This window comes from Mizuhopecten yessoensis, unplaced genomic scaffold (assembly GCF_002113885.1).
Source record: "Mizuhopecten yessoensis strain PY_sf001 unplaced genomic scaffold, ASM211388v2 scaffold5141, whole genome shotgun sequence".
Classification (NCBI taxonomy): Eukaryota; Metazoa; Mollusca; class Bivalvia; order Pectinida; family Pectinidae; genus Mizuhopecten; species Mizuhopecten yessoensis.
Window position 1 is genome coordinate 968,864 of NW_018405900.1, and position 17,523 is coordinate 986,386.

Sequence of the window (17,523 nt, forward strand, 5' to 3'; positions counted from 1 at the left end):
TTTCCCTTGGTCCTAAGCTGTGCAGGGCATCTTTTGAGACTGATCGGATAAACAACATGGCCGACAGGCAGCCATCTTGGATTTTGATAGTGAAAGTTTGTTATCGCTATTTCTCGGGAAGTATGGGAGGGATCTTTCTCAAATTTTAAATGTAGGTTCCCCTTGATCCTTCATTGTGCATGTTATATTTTGAGACTGATCATAAAAACAAAATGGAATAAAAGAAGAACTAAACAGATCTTTCTCATATTGCAATGATCGATTCTATTTCTTTCACATTAAGTACTGCACTAGTAAATATATGAAATGACAAACTCACTTTGAAGGTTGGCTTTCATACACATCAGTATTAAGTTTAGATCAAAAGTACACTTCAAGGTGCATTTACTGTTAACATGACTCGATCAAACAGATTAGAGGAAAGAAGAGAAAAGATCGAACTGACAAAAAACAAAATTTTTAGTCCGATTCTGCTCCGATCATGTAATTGCATTTTTTTTTTATCAAATATACCTTATACCCGATAAGGATAATTAAATATAAACAATAGATATATATAAATAAGTCCGATCCTGCCCCGTTTCTCTCCGTTCCTGTAAATCGTCGCCCTTTTCTGTCCGCGTTCCTGTAAATCGTCGCCCGTTCCTGCCCGATCCGTATCAATACAATACTCTTAATTCCTTGCAATTCTTTTATATATTATACCAATAAAAAATATATGATACTATAAATGTAGGTATCATAAGTAATATCGACATAAATGTATATATATAATTTAGTCCGATTCTGGCCCGATCAATTCGTAATTGCAATCCTTTTATCAAATATATCTTATACCCGATAATGATACTTAATGTATCTAATATATATATTCATTAATGTATATAATAATAAATAGATTTCTGCCCGTTCCTGCCCGTTTTCGTCAGTTTCTGCCCGTTCCTGCCCGTTTCTGCCCATTTGTGCCTGTTTCTGCCGTTCCTGCCCGTTCCTGTAAATCGTCGAACCCAGTAGGATCGCATGCTTCAGCGTAAATTATTGACACTTCTCAACACTACAGTCACTACAAATTACACTGCAGTAATTAGCTAACACTATATCTGTGATTACCCGTTAACAATAGCTCTACTAATTGAAATGATTTGCAGTTGCGATCGACGGACCGTGTTATTTTTTTTTTCACTCACCAACATGTGGCGTGAATTACGAAGCCCTACTGCATTGTCATAACTACAGACTGATTTGACTGATAAGGGATTATAAAAAATATGTTTATACTAGAAGCGTAGACAATCAATCTACTCCAAGGAAAAAAATAGTTAAAGCAGACTATTTTTACGATGCATCATTTATTAAATATTGAAATAATTCACGAGGTTATTATCAATCACGTGTTTAAACGTAATGTTAGACGCGAGATCAACATGAAAGTGAGCCGGTGATTCTCTGGCATAGAAATCTGGCTAAACTTTCTTTGTTGACGGTTACCTATTCAATAATGCTTTTCACATAAACTCAGATAACAACACATTATGTATCAACTGTATCTTTTATTAATGTTTGACATAGGCCTAAATAAATTTGTTGACCGTCATTTGTCTTAGAGTTCCGTGTACCAAAGGAGATAACCCAAGATGACGATCTCCCAGAATCGTCGATCTTTTCCTGAAAAAAACTTGAAATTTTCTATACCTGTGTATTTTACGCACCCCCCACTTTGGGTATTAATTTCTGAAAAAAAAGTGCGCAAATTACATGGGTATTTACGGTAATGTAAATGGTACAAAGGTGGGCGCCAAGATCCCTCTGGGATCTCTTGTTAAGAATTAAGATAGGTCTGGTAATATTTAGCACTATAATATATTTTATTCTGTTTTATTTCTTCATTTATTTATTTTTTGTGATTAATATAGCAAGATTAAGAATTAAGCTAAGACTTCCCTGTTGATAAGTTTGTGTACAGTGTCAATCCTATGGCTGACATAATTACACCTCATACAGCCACTACACGATACTTGTGACTATACATTCATGTCTCGTGAACTTGTTTGACACTTGGCTTGAATAAAAGTTTCCTTGTTAATGTACAGACAATTGCAAACTTCCCACGTGTCACTTTCTGTTTTACAGGCGACAAGGCTTAAGGTGGTCGCCAAATTTGATTTTCCAGGAAACGTAAGTATAAACTGCATTGCATTATAAGGAACAAAAAGGTTCACTAACATATTGATTTAAATGTTATTTCTGATGAAAAATGTCATGGAAAAGAAAAACCTATAAACTCAACAAATGTAATTTATGTACTAGTAGACCATATCATGAACTTTGCTTTTAAAGAGGCTAGTATGTAATTCCAAGTATTAGTGCTAAATGTTTGACAAAGCATATTTAATATCATGTATGGGCATTTTATAATGCTCGCTTAAAACATTTTTTGACATGAAAAATTCATTGCATTCCAGGATCCAGAAGATTTGGCATTCAGGAAAGGCGAAATATTAGAAGTTATATCAAAAGACGAGAAAGATTGGTGGACGTGTCGAAACAGTCATAATCGTGTGGGACAGATCCCCGTACCTTATGTTGTGAAAGTAAGTCTCACAGTTTTACAAATAGAAGTCCAATGTCTTAACGCATGCTGTAAATGTAAGTGTGATATAAGCTTTTTCAGATATCAAGTTTAGAATGTTATAGAAAGTTTATTATGGAATGCCCCTTGTCTCTGTGATTGATCTTTCCATCAATTAACAAAATTTGCTTTATTTCTAAAAAATAATGCTTTTTATATTATTTACCTAAAAAATGTCCCCTCTCTTTCTTCTACATATATATATATATATATTCTATCTATATATGATAATAAAACTATGATGATTTTTCAAGTAAATAAATTATTCTTACTGAAACAAAATATTTTACAAACACCAAGTAACTTTTGCTTCCTGTAGGAAATGTTACCTTTTCTGTCCTTGTTTCATACCTGTAAAGCATATCCTGTATAACATGTTCCCTGTCAATGTTTTTTTTCTTTTCGCCATTACAGTTTGACGGAGAGATGAGTGACCAGTTACTGGACCTGAATGGCCCAGAGCAACCACAAGGTCAGGGCTATATGTCCCCGGCCAACCCTGTAAACCAGCCGAGTCAGGTAGGGCAGAACAATATCGGCAACGTGCATGGTCCACCGCCTGGCAGCCCTCCCCCAACCACTCCTGCTCCGCCGTCTGTAAGACATCTGCATTCTCATCTCTATTTTCATCTCCATCTCTTGTATATTACTCTGCTCATGATATTCCATCTTCATCCTAATTATCTCCTACATCATTTGTCTTCATCTGCATTTTTTCTTTGTCCTCCAATCTTCCTGTCATCTCTGTCTTTGTATCTTCTTCTTCATCTTTATCACTGTAACATCTTCCTCGTCCTTTTCTTAATATTTACCTGTATATATCTATTTGCATTTCATTTGTATTTCTTAAATTTCTCTCTTATTGCCTGCAGTATTCGACCTTATAAACACACCTGTCATAAACAAGATTTATATCTGCCTGAATCAAGAAGGCATGAGTTCTGCCTTATAAGGTCCTTGAATCCTTTCAGTGGGCCAACTGAGCTTACGCATGGAAACTGCTTGGTTATGTTCTTGCTGTTTTGTAGATAAAGCTTTTTTTTTTAAATTTGCCTAGAAAAAACCCCACTATCCAACCAACAGTTAATTGTGATTTCCATCATTTTGTATATGTAGTGTGTTTTAAGGTCGAATACATGACATCAGTATTCTGTAATGTGTTTTATGTCAATTTGTTCTATAGTTTTTGTTATGTATGTCGACAGACTTTAAGTGTAGATAGTTTTGTTAACAGAATTGACACCCCCATCGATCCACAGACAGGTGGCCTTTTATTGTCAATCTGAATAACTCTAAAATAGTACACTCTGTTCAATAATTAAACAAATTCATAAGACTTGACTTTAAGAAAAAAAACTGAAATGTTGGGACTAACTAAATTACAAAGGTAGGCTGTATATGTGTTTCGTTAGCATGAGTGTTGATCCTATGTCATCAACTTCTCCCGTGTGTCAAAAGCCCCCAACTTTACAAGTATGTCACACTCCATCAGTCATCGTCCACCACACGCATGCATGTACCTCCTTCTGCTAAAGCTTGCCACATAGAGTGCTAAAAGTTTGTATTTCCAACAAACAGATTAGGAAATGATTTAGGTTATAACGCCAGATACTCCATTAGTCTTGAACTATTAATGTGTTATCCATGGAACATAATGTTCAATATTATGTTTGACATTATGGCATTTCATTTTCGTTTCCTTCTCCTTTTGTGATGCTTGTATTACAAGGAAAATTTTGTCCAGGAAATAGACGGTATCAGACAAACCAAAACACAAACTGTTCTAGATCTTTTCATAAATAAATTTCTTGAACTTGGAGGTTGAGAGATTTTAACAGTATTTAAACAATCAAAGGAAATATGTTCATCTGCTGTGTCAAGTAGGAGATAGTGTTGAGGGGCCTGTAGAATTACTTCCTTGGTGTTAATATGATTCTGTTAATCAGCCCTAGATATATAACTACTTCCCTAATATATGTCAGATGAGTCCTTGTCCAATTACAGACTCAATTACAGGAAGTGTCAAGAAACATTTGAAACTGAAACAAAACATAATAAATTACGCTTAAGCAGTCTTCAATAACATTATAAACATGATCCAAATTACTACTAGATAGTTCATAGAAGTGGGTCTTCACAGTGTTTACCCACGCTTCCATTTCCAGAGATGACTTTGAATTCATTATCAAGAAATCTGAAATTTCTAAAATTGCACGTGTTCCTGATGTTAAGGTCAAGGTTTACTGTTACTGAAAATAGAAGGGGCTTAACTGTCAAAAATATGTTGTTACTGTATGCAATTATAGTACTTAGTCTATACCGTTTGTGGATAAATACACATTACCAAGTCTATACCGTTTTTGGATAAAAACACATTACCAAGTCTATACCGTTTGTGGATAACACATTACAAAGTCTATACCGTTTGTGGATAAATACACATTACCAAGTCTACACCGTTTGTGGATAAATACACATAACCAAGTCTATACCGTTTGTGGATAAATACACACTACCAAGTCTATACCGTTTGTGGATAACACATTACCAAGTCTATACTGTTTGTTGATAACACATTACCAAGTCTATACTGTTTGTGGATAACACATTACCAAGTCTATACTGTTTGTGGATAAATACATATTACCAAGTCTATACCGTTTGTGGATAACACATTACCAAGTCTATACTGTTTGTTGATAACACATTACCAAGTCTATACTGTTTGTGGATAAATACACATTACCAAGTCTATCCCGTTTGTGGATAAATACACATTACCAAGTCTATGCCGTTTGTGGATAACACATTACCAAATCTATACCGTTTGTGGATAAATACACATTACCAAGGCTATACCGTTTGTGGATAAATACACATTACCAAGTCTACACCGTTTGTGGATAAATACACATAACCAAGTCTATACCGTTTGTGGATAAATACACATCACCAAGTCTATACCGTTTGTGGATAAATACCCATTACCAAGTCTATACCGTTTGTGGATAAAAACACATTACCAAGTCTATGCCGTTTGTGGATAAATACTCATTACCAAGTCTATACCGTTTGTGGATAAATATACATTACCAAGTCTATACCGTTTGTGGATAAATAAACATTACCAAGTCTATACCGTTTGTGGATAAATTCACATTACCAAGTCTATTCCGTTTGTGGATAAATACCCATTACCAAGTCTATACCGTTTGTGGATAAAAACACATTACCAAGTCTATACCGTTTGTGGATAACACATTACAAAGTCTATACCGTTTGTGGATAAATACACATTACCAAGGCTATACCGTTTGTGGATAAATACACATTACCAAGGCTATATCGTTTGTGACCCTTGCTGACCAGTCAGACACACGACGTGACCCTTGCTGACCAGTCAGACGCACGACGTAAATACACATTACCAAGTCTATACCGTTTGTGGATAAAAACCCATTCCCAAGTCTATTCCGTTTGTGGATAAATACACATTACCAAGTCTATTCCGTTTGTGGATAACACATTACCAAATCTATACCGTTTGTGGATAAATTCACATTACCAAGTCTATTCCGTTTGTGGATAAATTCACATAACCAAGTCTATACCGTTTGTGGATAAATACACACTACCAAGTCTATACCGTTTGTGGATAACACATTACAAAGTCTATACCGTTTGTGGATAAATACACATTACCAAGTCTATTCCGTTTGTGGATAATTACACATTACCAAGTCTATACCGTTTGTGGATAACACATTACAAAGTCTATACCGTTTGTGGATAAATACACATTACCAAGTCTACACCGTTTGTGGATAAATACACATAACCAAGTCTATACCGTTTGTGGATAAATACACATTACCAAGTCTACACCGTTTGTGGATAAATACACATAACCAAGTCTATACCGTTTGTGGATAAATACACATAACCAAGTCTATACCGTTTGTGGATAAATACACACTACCAAGTCTATACCGTTTGTGGATAACACATTACAAAGTCTATACCGTTTGTGGATAAATACACATTACCAAGTCTATGCCGTTTGTGGATAACACATTACCAAATCTATACCGTTTGTGGATAAATACACATTACCAAGTCTACACCGTTTGTGGATAAATACACATAACCAAGTCTATACCGTTTGTGGATAAATACACATCACCAAGTCTATACCGTTTGTGGATAAATACCCATTACCAAGTCTATACCGTTTGTGGATAAAAACCCATTCCCAAGTCTATACCGTTTGTGGATAAATACACATTACCAAGTCTATATCGTTTGTGACCCTTGCTGACCAGTCAGACACACGACGTGGCCCTTGCTGACCTGTCAGACACACAGCGTGATCCTTGCTGACCTGTCAGACACACGATGTGACCCTTACTGACCTGTCAGACACACTGACCCTTGCTGACCAGTCAGACACACGACATGACCCTTGCTGACCTGTCAGACACACGATGTGACCCTTACTGACCTGTCAGACACACAGTGTGACCCTTACTGACCAATCAGACACACAGTGTGACCCTTACTGACCTGTCAGACGCACGACATGACCCTTGCTGACCTGTCACACAAACGAAGTGATCCTTGCTGACCTGTCAGACACAAGATGTGACCCTTGCTGACCAGTCAGACACACTGTGACCCTTGCTGACCAGTCAGACGCACGACGTGACCCTTGCTGACCAGTCAGACGCACGACGTGACCCTTGCTGACCTGTCAGACACACAACGTGACCCTTACTGACCTGTCAGACGCACGACGTGATCCTTGCTGACCAGTCAGACACACGACGTGACCCTTGCTGACCTGTCAGACACACAACGTGACCCTTACTGACCTGTCAGACACACGACGTGACCCTTACTGACCAGTCAGACACACTGTGACCCTTGCTGACCTGTCAGACACATGATATGACCCTTGCTGACCTGTCAGACACACGACGTGACCCTTACTGACCTGTCAGACACACGACGTGATCCTTGCTGACCTGTCAGACACACGATATGACCCTTGCTGACCTGTCAGACACACGATATGACCCTTACTGACCAGTCAGACACACGACGTGACCCTTACTGACCAGTCAGACACACGACGTGACCCTTGCTGACCAGTCAGACACACGACGTGACCCTTACTGACCTGTCAGACACACGACGTGACCCTTACTGACCAGTCAGACACACGACGTGACCCTTGCTGACCAGTCAGACACACGACGTGACCCTTCTTGACCAGTCAGACACACGACGTTACCCTTACTGACCTGTCAGACACACGACGTGACCCTTGCTGACCTGTCAGACACACGACGTGACCCTTACTGACCAGTCAGACACACGACGTGATCCTTGCTGACCAGTCAGACACACGGCGTGATCCTTGCTGACCTGTCAGGCACATGATGTGACCCTTACTGACCTGTCAGACACACGTCGTGACCCTTGCTGACCTGTCAGACACACGTCGTGACCCTTACTGACCTGTCAGACACACTGTGACCCTTGCTGACCTGTCGGACACACGGTGGGACCCTTACTGACCAGTTAGACACACGGTGGGACCCTTACTGACCTGTCAGAAATGATGTGACCTTTGCTGACCTGTCAGTGTGGAACTAGTTAAATTTGAGAACTCTCTAATAACTGAGTCTAGGAATTCGTACTTTCTCATATTTATAAATTCTCGGAACTCCTTCATAATTATTACAATACAGAATTATTATGGAAACTGTTTATTTACGCACATGATTTAATTGATTTATTTGGAAATTTAGCTACAAAGTCTCAATTTATCTACTATGTAATTTTTCTGGTGTATCAAATTTAATTTGATTTTCTCATATTTTAAGGTTGTTAATAAAAATTTCCACTGATCTTCACAATTCAAACATCATTTTATTACACCTCATGAGTCACTCTAGGAAAACACTTATAAAAATTGCATTAATATAAAAAAATAACTTATATCTGCACCTGATGTAACCTGTCAAATAAAACACACTCACAGCGTCAACTATATAAAGATTAAGGAGAAATTTGAGTTTGGACAAGGTTTTTTTCTCGCCGCCACGAAGTGGAAGCAAGACTAAGGTGTTGCCTTTCTGACGGTGGCGTCAACATTAAGTTTTTGCATTTAAGTTAGTTTCACTGAAAGTAGAAATGCTAGACCAACCAAACTTGGACCTTTGTTAGCATCTCCATCAACATTAAGTTTTGAGTTTAAGTTAGTTTACTGACATGTGCATTGATGGTCAAAGCGGGGCACAGGCGAGACATATCAATAAGAATGGCTTGTGTTAGTATTATGTAGTCAAAATATACAATGTATATTGCAAAACATTTCTATTTACTGATACTGATCCTAAATTCAGCATAAATTAGAAAACAGTTGTAAGTGTTGTTTGTTTTGCAGGTAAAATTACCAGCCATGGCCGTGGTAGTACAGCCACGGATACCAAATCTTTATGACAAGACACAATTGAAGTTAGAGGTGAGGATTTTTTATTTATCTTTCCCTACAATTTCTCCATCATAAATGTACTGTAATATGGTATATTGAAAACGACACTTTTTATGTAGACCTACTAACCCTTTCACCACTGTAGACCATAATGGACCCATCCATATCAATGCATGGTAGAGTCTACTGAAGTTACATAGGGGTGAAAGGGTTAATTGAGAAGAAATGAAACACCCTATATGTACAGTCAGATTTGAGGGAGTGTTGTTCCACTTTATGAAACATTTTAAGTTTTGAGTTTTCCTCCTGTCAGTCTGCTCCTTTCGTTCGTGTGTTTTGTGTTGTAAGAGTATAAGTGTGTGTTATATATCATGTAAGCTATCAACATTTACATATATATACACATAGTGTCTGAATTGTCCATTTCCTGAAGTAACTGTAGTAAGTTAATAATTCCTAGTTATTAACAATATACTGTGCATGTTGTTTTATGCAAGTGTATATATGTATATATGTTTACTGTGGAGAAGTGATATAGGTTATGCTGTTTCTAAAGTCTTTTCAATAAATTAACTGAAACAAAATTTAAGTCATACTATTGATTCAACTTTGCTGAAGGTAGAGTGTCACAGCGCTCTGCATGGAATGGTATGTCCAACATTTCAGGAGGGCTCTAATTTGTTCAGGAATTTTTCTGACATGGAGGAGTTCCTTGCCCATTTAGCAAAGAGTAATATACTGACAACACAAAAACACTAACGCGCTGCTAGGAGGTTTCAATTCCCGGATCTCTTGATAATGAATACAGGATGCTTCATCACTGTGCTACCTCTAATGATATTTAAGTTATGTTTCTACTTTCTACAACATTACTGGAGATGATTTCAAAATATTTTAACTCCCTTGAAAGGCCTGCAGCTTATATTCTGTCTCTGTTGAATGTAGAAGTAGCTTAAACACGACAGTAGGAAAGTGGTGTGACACTCTTCCATAAGATTGAAACCAACCTTGGGATTTTCCATTTAATCTTACATTGCTGGATATTTTCCTCAGCTTTAAATTATAAACATTGTAATATATGTATCCCTTTTCAAAACATGAAGTGCAAGGTCACATCCAAAAATTTTATATTTTGAAAGTTACTATAGATTGATTCTGGCTTTGTAAAATTAATCGTCATTTATGTTTGTTTTGCAGAAAGGTGAAATTGTGACAGTGACTAAAATGAATAAAAACGGACAATGGGAAGGAGAGATTCAGGGGCGGAAAGGAATTTTTCCGTTTACCCATGTTCGATTTATGGACAAGGATGGAACTTTGACGTAGCCCTACTGTAGCGTACTCTAGGCTTTTATACAATTGGTGTTACCTAACCCATCTTGTGACCAGTCCTACTCGGATGCCAAAATTGGACCTATGAGTGACCATATATTTTGTCAGGACAAGGTGGAGAATTAATTTGGTGGAGGTGTAGTTTATGCTACTACACATTGGACTTAGCATCGGCCTCCTTAGGCTGTCCCTACAGGACCAGAAACTGGGACATAGGGGCAGATAGTTCCCTACGGGACCAGAAACTGAGACATAGAGGCAGATAGTAGAAATCATAATATGCTTATTCAAGAAATAGGAAAAGGGGGATATGTGTTTACCTGACTTTTAATAATAAATAGTGTATACTAGAATACTTCACCCAGTAAAATAGAAAATGTATATGCTTACCTAGCCATAGAATTATTATGTATAGTAAGCAGTGTATTAAAACTGCTGCCAAAATTGAAACTATGGTGAACATTTCCCAGTATACATACTATTCAGTTGAACTTTGTTAGTGACAAATCAAATTGTGGATTATTTTTAATGACTTGAAATTTATATGAATTTGAAAAATTTGAAATTGGACATTTTTGCTTATATTTCATCTATGCTTGAAGCCATGAATATATGAAAAGTTAAGGAAATTATAATTAAATTTGTATCACTTACCTTGCACACACCACGATATAGTATAAAAGATGTTGGACTATCTAAGACATCTAGTTATGTCCTGTTTGGACAGTAGAAATCACCCTATGTTTTCATTGTAAGGCACTAGAGGCAGTATTAAAGCAAGCTCTAGTGAATAATTGACACTACATAATGAATTGTATTGAGCTTTTGACACTATAGATTGAATTGTAGTGAACAATTGACACTATAGATTGAATTGTAGTAAACAATTGACACTATAGATAATTAATGGTTAAGCCATATCAGCTATACTTTGGAGCTGTACAGTTAATGGTTAAGCCATATCAGCTATACTTGTGTACTATACAGTTAATGGTTAAGCCATATCAGCTATACTTGTGTAGTGTACAGTTAATGGTTAAGCCATATCAGCTATACTTGTGTACTGTACAGTTAATGGTTAAGCCATATCAGCTATACTTGTGTACTGTAAGTTAATGGTTAAGTTATATATCAGCTATACTTGGGTATTGTACAGTTACTGGTTAAGCCATATCAGCTATACATGTGTACTGTAAGTTAATGGTTAAGCTATATCAACTATACTTGTGTACTGTACAGTTAATGGTTAAGCTATTCAGCTATACTTGTGTACTATACAGTTAATGGTTAAGCTATATCAGCTATACTTGTGTACTGTACAGTTAATGGTTAAGCTATTCAGCTGTACTTGTGTACTGTACAGTTAATGGTTAAGCCATATCATCTAAACTTGTGTGCTGTAAGTTAATTGTTAAGCCATATCAGCTATACTTGTGTACTGTACAGTTAATGGTTAAGCCATATCATCTATACTTGTGTACTGTACAGTTAATGGTTAAGCTATATCAGCTATACTTGTGTACTGTAAGTTAATGGTTAAGATCAGCTATACTGTAACCTTCAAAATATGAAATATCATAAAATCACAGTTTACACAATGTTTTTGCTACCTAAATTTTATATCAGGCTGTTTCTACAAGAATTGGGAAGTTGAAGTATAATGTCTTTGAAATTGGGAAGATATTCCTCAGTTTTTTCTTCATTTGTGAAAAATAAAGCACTTTTTTTTCGGGGTGTAGCAGCCTATATTTGGCAAAACAAATCATTGTTATATGTTTGGACTGCTACTGCTAATTTGTTCTAATTTCATATCTGATCAACTTTTCTGTAAAACTTGACATTTATCTAGGAGAAATGTCACAAGCACTATTTCCTAACATACTTTATTATAGATGAAGATTCCCATACTGGGAAAATACATTTATGGCTTTTTGTGTTTAAAAGGCAAATACTGGTTTAGTTGATTTATATATTGTAGTATTATTTCATTTGTGTACATAGACAAAATCAATTGTAGATATTTTATAAAAGACAAATTGTATAAACAAACAGTGAACATAAAATAGGAATGTGTGTGAGAGAAATATATGTGGGACGGTATATCCCTACAAACCATGTACATAGTAATGTATACAATTGTACTGTTGATACGCTGTTTGCATCTGCTTTCTGACAGTTACAGGATAAGCCCGCGGTGTTGTTAGAATGAACAAATAGAATACACACTCCTCAACATAACAACCACAGACTCACAGAGGTTTTAACATTATTGTAATACTCAAAACAGCCAGTTTTGTTCATGCTTAATTAGTAGTTTGAAGAAGATTACAATTTAGAATACCGTGCAAGTGTTGTATAATTAACCGAATCCCTTATCTGTCTGGTCTCTGTGTCCAGTCAGTGTAACAGCCATCAACAGTACTGCAGCACTGTATTTGTCACGAGAAACACACGAAGATCAATTTCATAGAAAATCTGTTTTAGCAGTAAACTGTCAACTTCTTCACTAAGTTTTACAAAGTATGGTAAAGTTCAGAAAGCTTCATTTAATTCGGAAGATGTTTTGTACAATCATTCTCATTAGTGGAATCATTGACGTATCGTGAATCCTTCTCCGGACCTGACTTACTGGCAGGTAAAGTAAAGCTACAGACCAACTATAAAGTCCGATCAGTATGGTGTGAATGCTAAACCAGATAAGAGAAATGATCAGAACATGTCACCACCAAAATTTTGTTGGAAAATATGGTAAAAGAATAAAATGAGACTTGCAAAAGAATTTTAGAAGGTTCGCTATATCAGTATTTTCATTCTGTGTCTATTTTTGCAAACATGTTGAACGACATTTGTTTTATAAATTAAAACTGAAAGTCATTAAATTAACGTCGTAATGATATATTGTGTTGAAGTAAAATTTTAGAAAAATTAATTCCCATGGAGAATAATGTGGTGATTTTGAGATAAAATGTCTCCAACCATGGGTTTTTTCAATGACAAAAAAGATCTTGGTAATGTTATTTTGATATAACTGAGTGCATACTAGTAAGTGTGACTAGTCAGATGTATCGTCACTTTACTGTCAAAACACCTTGTTAGAGAGACATGCATCATAACATTAATTAGATGTATGTTAGTTACTATAGTAACAACCCCTTGCTAGAGAGACGACACATCATTATTGAGTGGTGTAATATTGTCCATAATTGTTTATATAGTAGAGTAATTATATATAGTAACATGCTCGGGCTAGAATCGTGCCTAGAACCCTATAATGTAATTACAGTAATTTCTGTACAGAACAATGTTGACTTTGCTAGATCGTCATTGAGTCGTAGCTGGTATTGTAAGTCTGGCTAGACCGTCATTGAGTTGTAGCTGGTCTTGTAAGTCTGGCTAGATCGTCATTGAGTCGTAGCTGGTCTTGTAAGTCTGGCTAGACTGTCATTGAGTCCTAATTGGTCTTGTAAGTCTGACTAGACTGTCATTGAGTCCTAATTGGTCTTGTAAGTCTGGCTAGACTGTCATTGAGTCCGAATTGGTTTTGTAAGTCTGGCTAGATCGTCATTGAGTCCTAATTGGTCTTGTAAGTCTGGCTAGATTGCATTGAGTCCTAATTGGTCTTGTAAGTCTGGCTAGACTGTCATTGAGTCGTAGCTGGTCTTGTAAGTCTGGCTTAATCATCATTGAGTTGAAGCTGGTCTTGTAAGTCTGGCTAGACCGTCATTGAGTCGTAGCTGGTCTTGTAAGTCTGGCTTGATCATCATTGAGTTGAAGCTGGTCTTGTAAGGTTGGCTAGATCGTCATTGAGTCGTAGCTGGTATTGTAAGTCTGGCTAGACTGTCATTGAGTCATAGCTGGTATTGTAAGTCTAGCTAGATCATCATTGAGTCGTAATTGGTCTTCAAAGTCTGGCTAGATCGTCATTGAGTTGTAGCTGGTATTTGAGCCTGGCTAGATCATCAATGAGTTGTAGCTTGTATTTTTAAGTCTGGCTAGAGTATTGAGTCATGACTAGTATTTGAGTCCTACTAGATTGTCCTCGAGTTGTAACTGGTCTTTGAGTCTGACAAGATTGTCATTGTGTTGTGGCTGGTCTTTGAGTCTGGCTAGTTCGTCATTTAGTTGTAGTTTGTCTTTATGTCCATAATACTTGTAATATGTAAAGATCATCAGTTCTAACTAATCAATATAATTCAAGCACATTTTCCTATCATACACTAGTATAGAAACACTATATAATTAAATATATTATGAGATTGATTTTAATATCCAATATTTGATTTTGTGAAATATTTATTGAGATTCCATACACGTGTAGTACTAAGTTTGTATATCACAAATGTTAAACATTGTATACTGTTGTAATCAAAGTTTGAATTCTACTTCTCGGTGCTGGAAAGCCTCATGTCTGTTTCCTTGGTTTATTATTTGTTGAGAAATTTACACTTATTTTTTAATTTAATATGACATTATTGAAATCACTGGAATGATTTGTATGCCAATTGCTTAAAAACTTATCTCACTCAAGTGTGAGATTCTATTCCACAAAACCCTTCTATCTGTGAGCTCCAGCTTCTGTATCAGGAGTGATGTTACCCTGTCAAGGGAGATGTAGTCATGTGACATGGCTGCTTCTTTTGTTATGATATTGCAAAGTGGAAACGATCAGTCAAATCAAAATGGCTAAAAGTGTGATTACACTGTTACATACGGTAACACTATGTGATAATAGAGTAGATACCAGAATCAAACATTGAAGGTTGTATGCCCAGAGCCACTTGTTGAAGCTACCACATGTTATTGTTTGAGATGAAGCAGAATATGTTTGGCTCATACAATATATCGTAAAGAGAACATTTCACTGTTGATTTTAATGTAACTTGAAATTCAGTTTGCTTAACCGTAAAAAAAGTTCTCACAAAGTATTGATATTTGATATTACCAAGCCTCTGGAGCTTTATAAGATTTTTATGTTTATATCATTGTCAGGGTACTCGTCACACACCTGGGCCTGTGTTCATAAAGCCATTGTAATGCTTAAACTCTGATTCTGTGCTCAAGCCCATTTTTCTTGTTCTGGTGATAAAACATTTTATCAGTAATTTGGAAGAAGTTAAGAAGGACATAAAGCTGAAAATTATTTTCATTGTTTACACTTAAATTTTTCTTAATGCCACATGATTTAAGCGAGTTACAGGAAAGTTGGTTTGAGCACAGGATCCATGCTGAAGCATGAGAACGGTTTCATGAATAAGGGCCCTGTAGTTGCTTTTTGTCAGCAATATTAGTGTTTACTGGTAAAATAGATATATTTATTTCTTTAACATACTTTCTTAAGAAAAAATATTTTCAGAAGTCTGTATCCAGTATTGCAGGTCATTTCTTTGGAAGCTTCATGACACCCTGGGAGGTTGAAAGCCAGGCTTTACAAGAAACATTGGTGTAGTGGACGACCCCGAGAGGTTAAAAGCCAGGTTTTACGAGAAAGTTTGGTGTAGTGGGCGACCCTGGTTGGTCAAAAGCTGAGTTTTACAAGAAAATTTGGTGTAGTGGGCGACCCTGGTTGGTCAAAAGCTGGGTTTTACAAGAAAGTTTGGTGTAGTGGGCGACCCTGGGAGGTTAAAAGCCAGGCTCTATGAGTACAATTTATGTAGTTGGCAACCCTGGGAGGTTAAAAAGCAGGTTTTATGAGTATGTGTGATGTAGTTGGCTACCTTAGTCAGAGGTCAGACCAGACTTTACAAGTAGATGTTATGTAGCTGGCGACCCCCAGAGGTTTAAAGCAGGCTTTATGAGTAGGTTTGGTGTAGTAACTAGTAACTATACTTTTGAATGGATAATGTAATGATGGGTTGTATGCACTTTACATTTTAATAAATTATATTTAAGTAATTGTCATTTAAAGAGTCTTTAAATTTAATACAAATGAATTAAAATACAAACCTAAATTTTTGCCTTATATGTATGTTTGTAACTTTGATTAATCCGTACATGCTATGTACACTAATCTGCTAATTGACCTCTAACTTAGATAAGTATTTTTGTAGATTGTTGTGTTATTAAACATTGTAATGACATGATATTCTAATGTAGACTAAATAATGACTAAATTAACTAAATTCCAGTTTGTTTTTCAGTTTTGACTTTATTTTCTGAAAATTTGTCACCCTTTAACCTTTAGCTTTATATTATTTTGTATAACAAAGCTTGTCATTACAAATGTCAAAGCTTTTTTTTTTTTTTTTTTTTAGGTTCAAATTGTTTTATTCCTCCAACATCTTTGGGAGGGATGCCAGTGTTGGGGTGCCCCGGGATCATCCCTCCTACATAATATAGTAATAAAATATAATAATAAAACGTCAAAGCTTTCAATTATTTACTACTCTGTAAACCTTTAGAATGGAAATTTCAAGCATAAATCGGGATATTTACTTTAATGGCATGTGATCCTAAGTGAAAATTAACAAGTCTGGTGATACACAGAACAGTGGCTGATTTTGAGAATGTATGTCCAGTTGGTTTTTGTAGACAGAGTGAAATAGGAACCAGAATGTCTTCTCTGTATACAAGGGATTTAAACAGACTACTTCCTGTTACAAATATTTGTTTTCTATTTCTTATAGAAAACCTTTATGCATTGTACAAAATCTGTATTTACATAAACTGGGATGACAGCATGGTATATTCATCTTAGTGCTTATAGGATTAGTGAAATAGCAGGCAGCCATTTTATAGTTAAGTTTATTATATATAAATCAACAAGGAAACCAGTGAGTACACAACCTTGTAATTGGTCGTACGTTTCATTGTTTCTGATGTCAATGGTATACTTTACTTTACGGTAGAACCACTGTCAAATACAATGCATGTTTTGTATAAACATAAATGTAGCAAATGTATTTGTGGATTTGAGAGAATATTACTGATTCACAGTAAAAATGATATAAACCATGTTTGCCTTGATAGTTTGTTTCAAATCTGTACCCAGCACACAAAGCTTCCTATTCTGTGATCATCTGGTGATATTTTACAAATATTTCTCTTCATTTGAAAAATGTCCTCA

At 36.1% G+C, this 17,523-nt stretch overlaps 1 protein-coding gene across 2 annotated transcripts in view; it reads left to right on the top strand.

Annotated features, from left to right (window-relative positions):
* The window catches only part of LOC110450258 (adapter molecule Crk-like), a 27,918-nt gene extending 11,254 nt beyond the window's left edge, over nt 1-16,664 (top strand). The window contains exons 4-8 of one of the 2 annotated variants that reach the window (XM_021497702.1): nt 2,131-2,175; nt 2,463-2,591; nt 3,044-3,226; nt 9,081-9,158; nt 10,326-16,664. In XM_021497702.1, coding sequence (XP_021353377.1) covers nt 2,131-2,175; nt 2,463-2,591; nt 3,044-3,226; nt 9,081-9,158; nt 10,326-10,454 — 564 coding nt within the window. In that variant the 3' untranslated portion in view covers nt 10,455-16,664. The remainder of the gene's footprint in view (nt 1-2,130; nt 2,176-2,462; nt 2,592-3,043; nt 3,227-9,080; nt 9,159-10,325) is intronic. The other variant, XM_021497703.1, reaches the window with a different exon arrangement.
* The last annotated feature ends 859 nt before the right edge of the window (nt 16,665-17,523 follow it).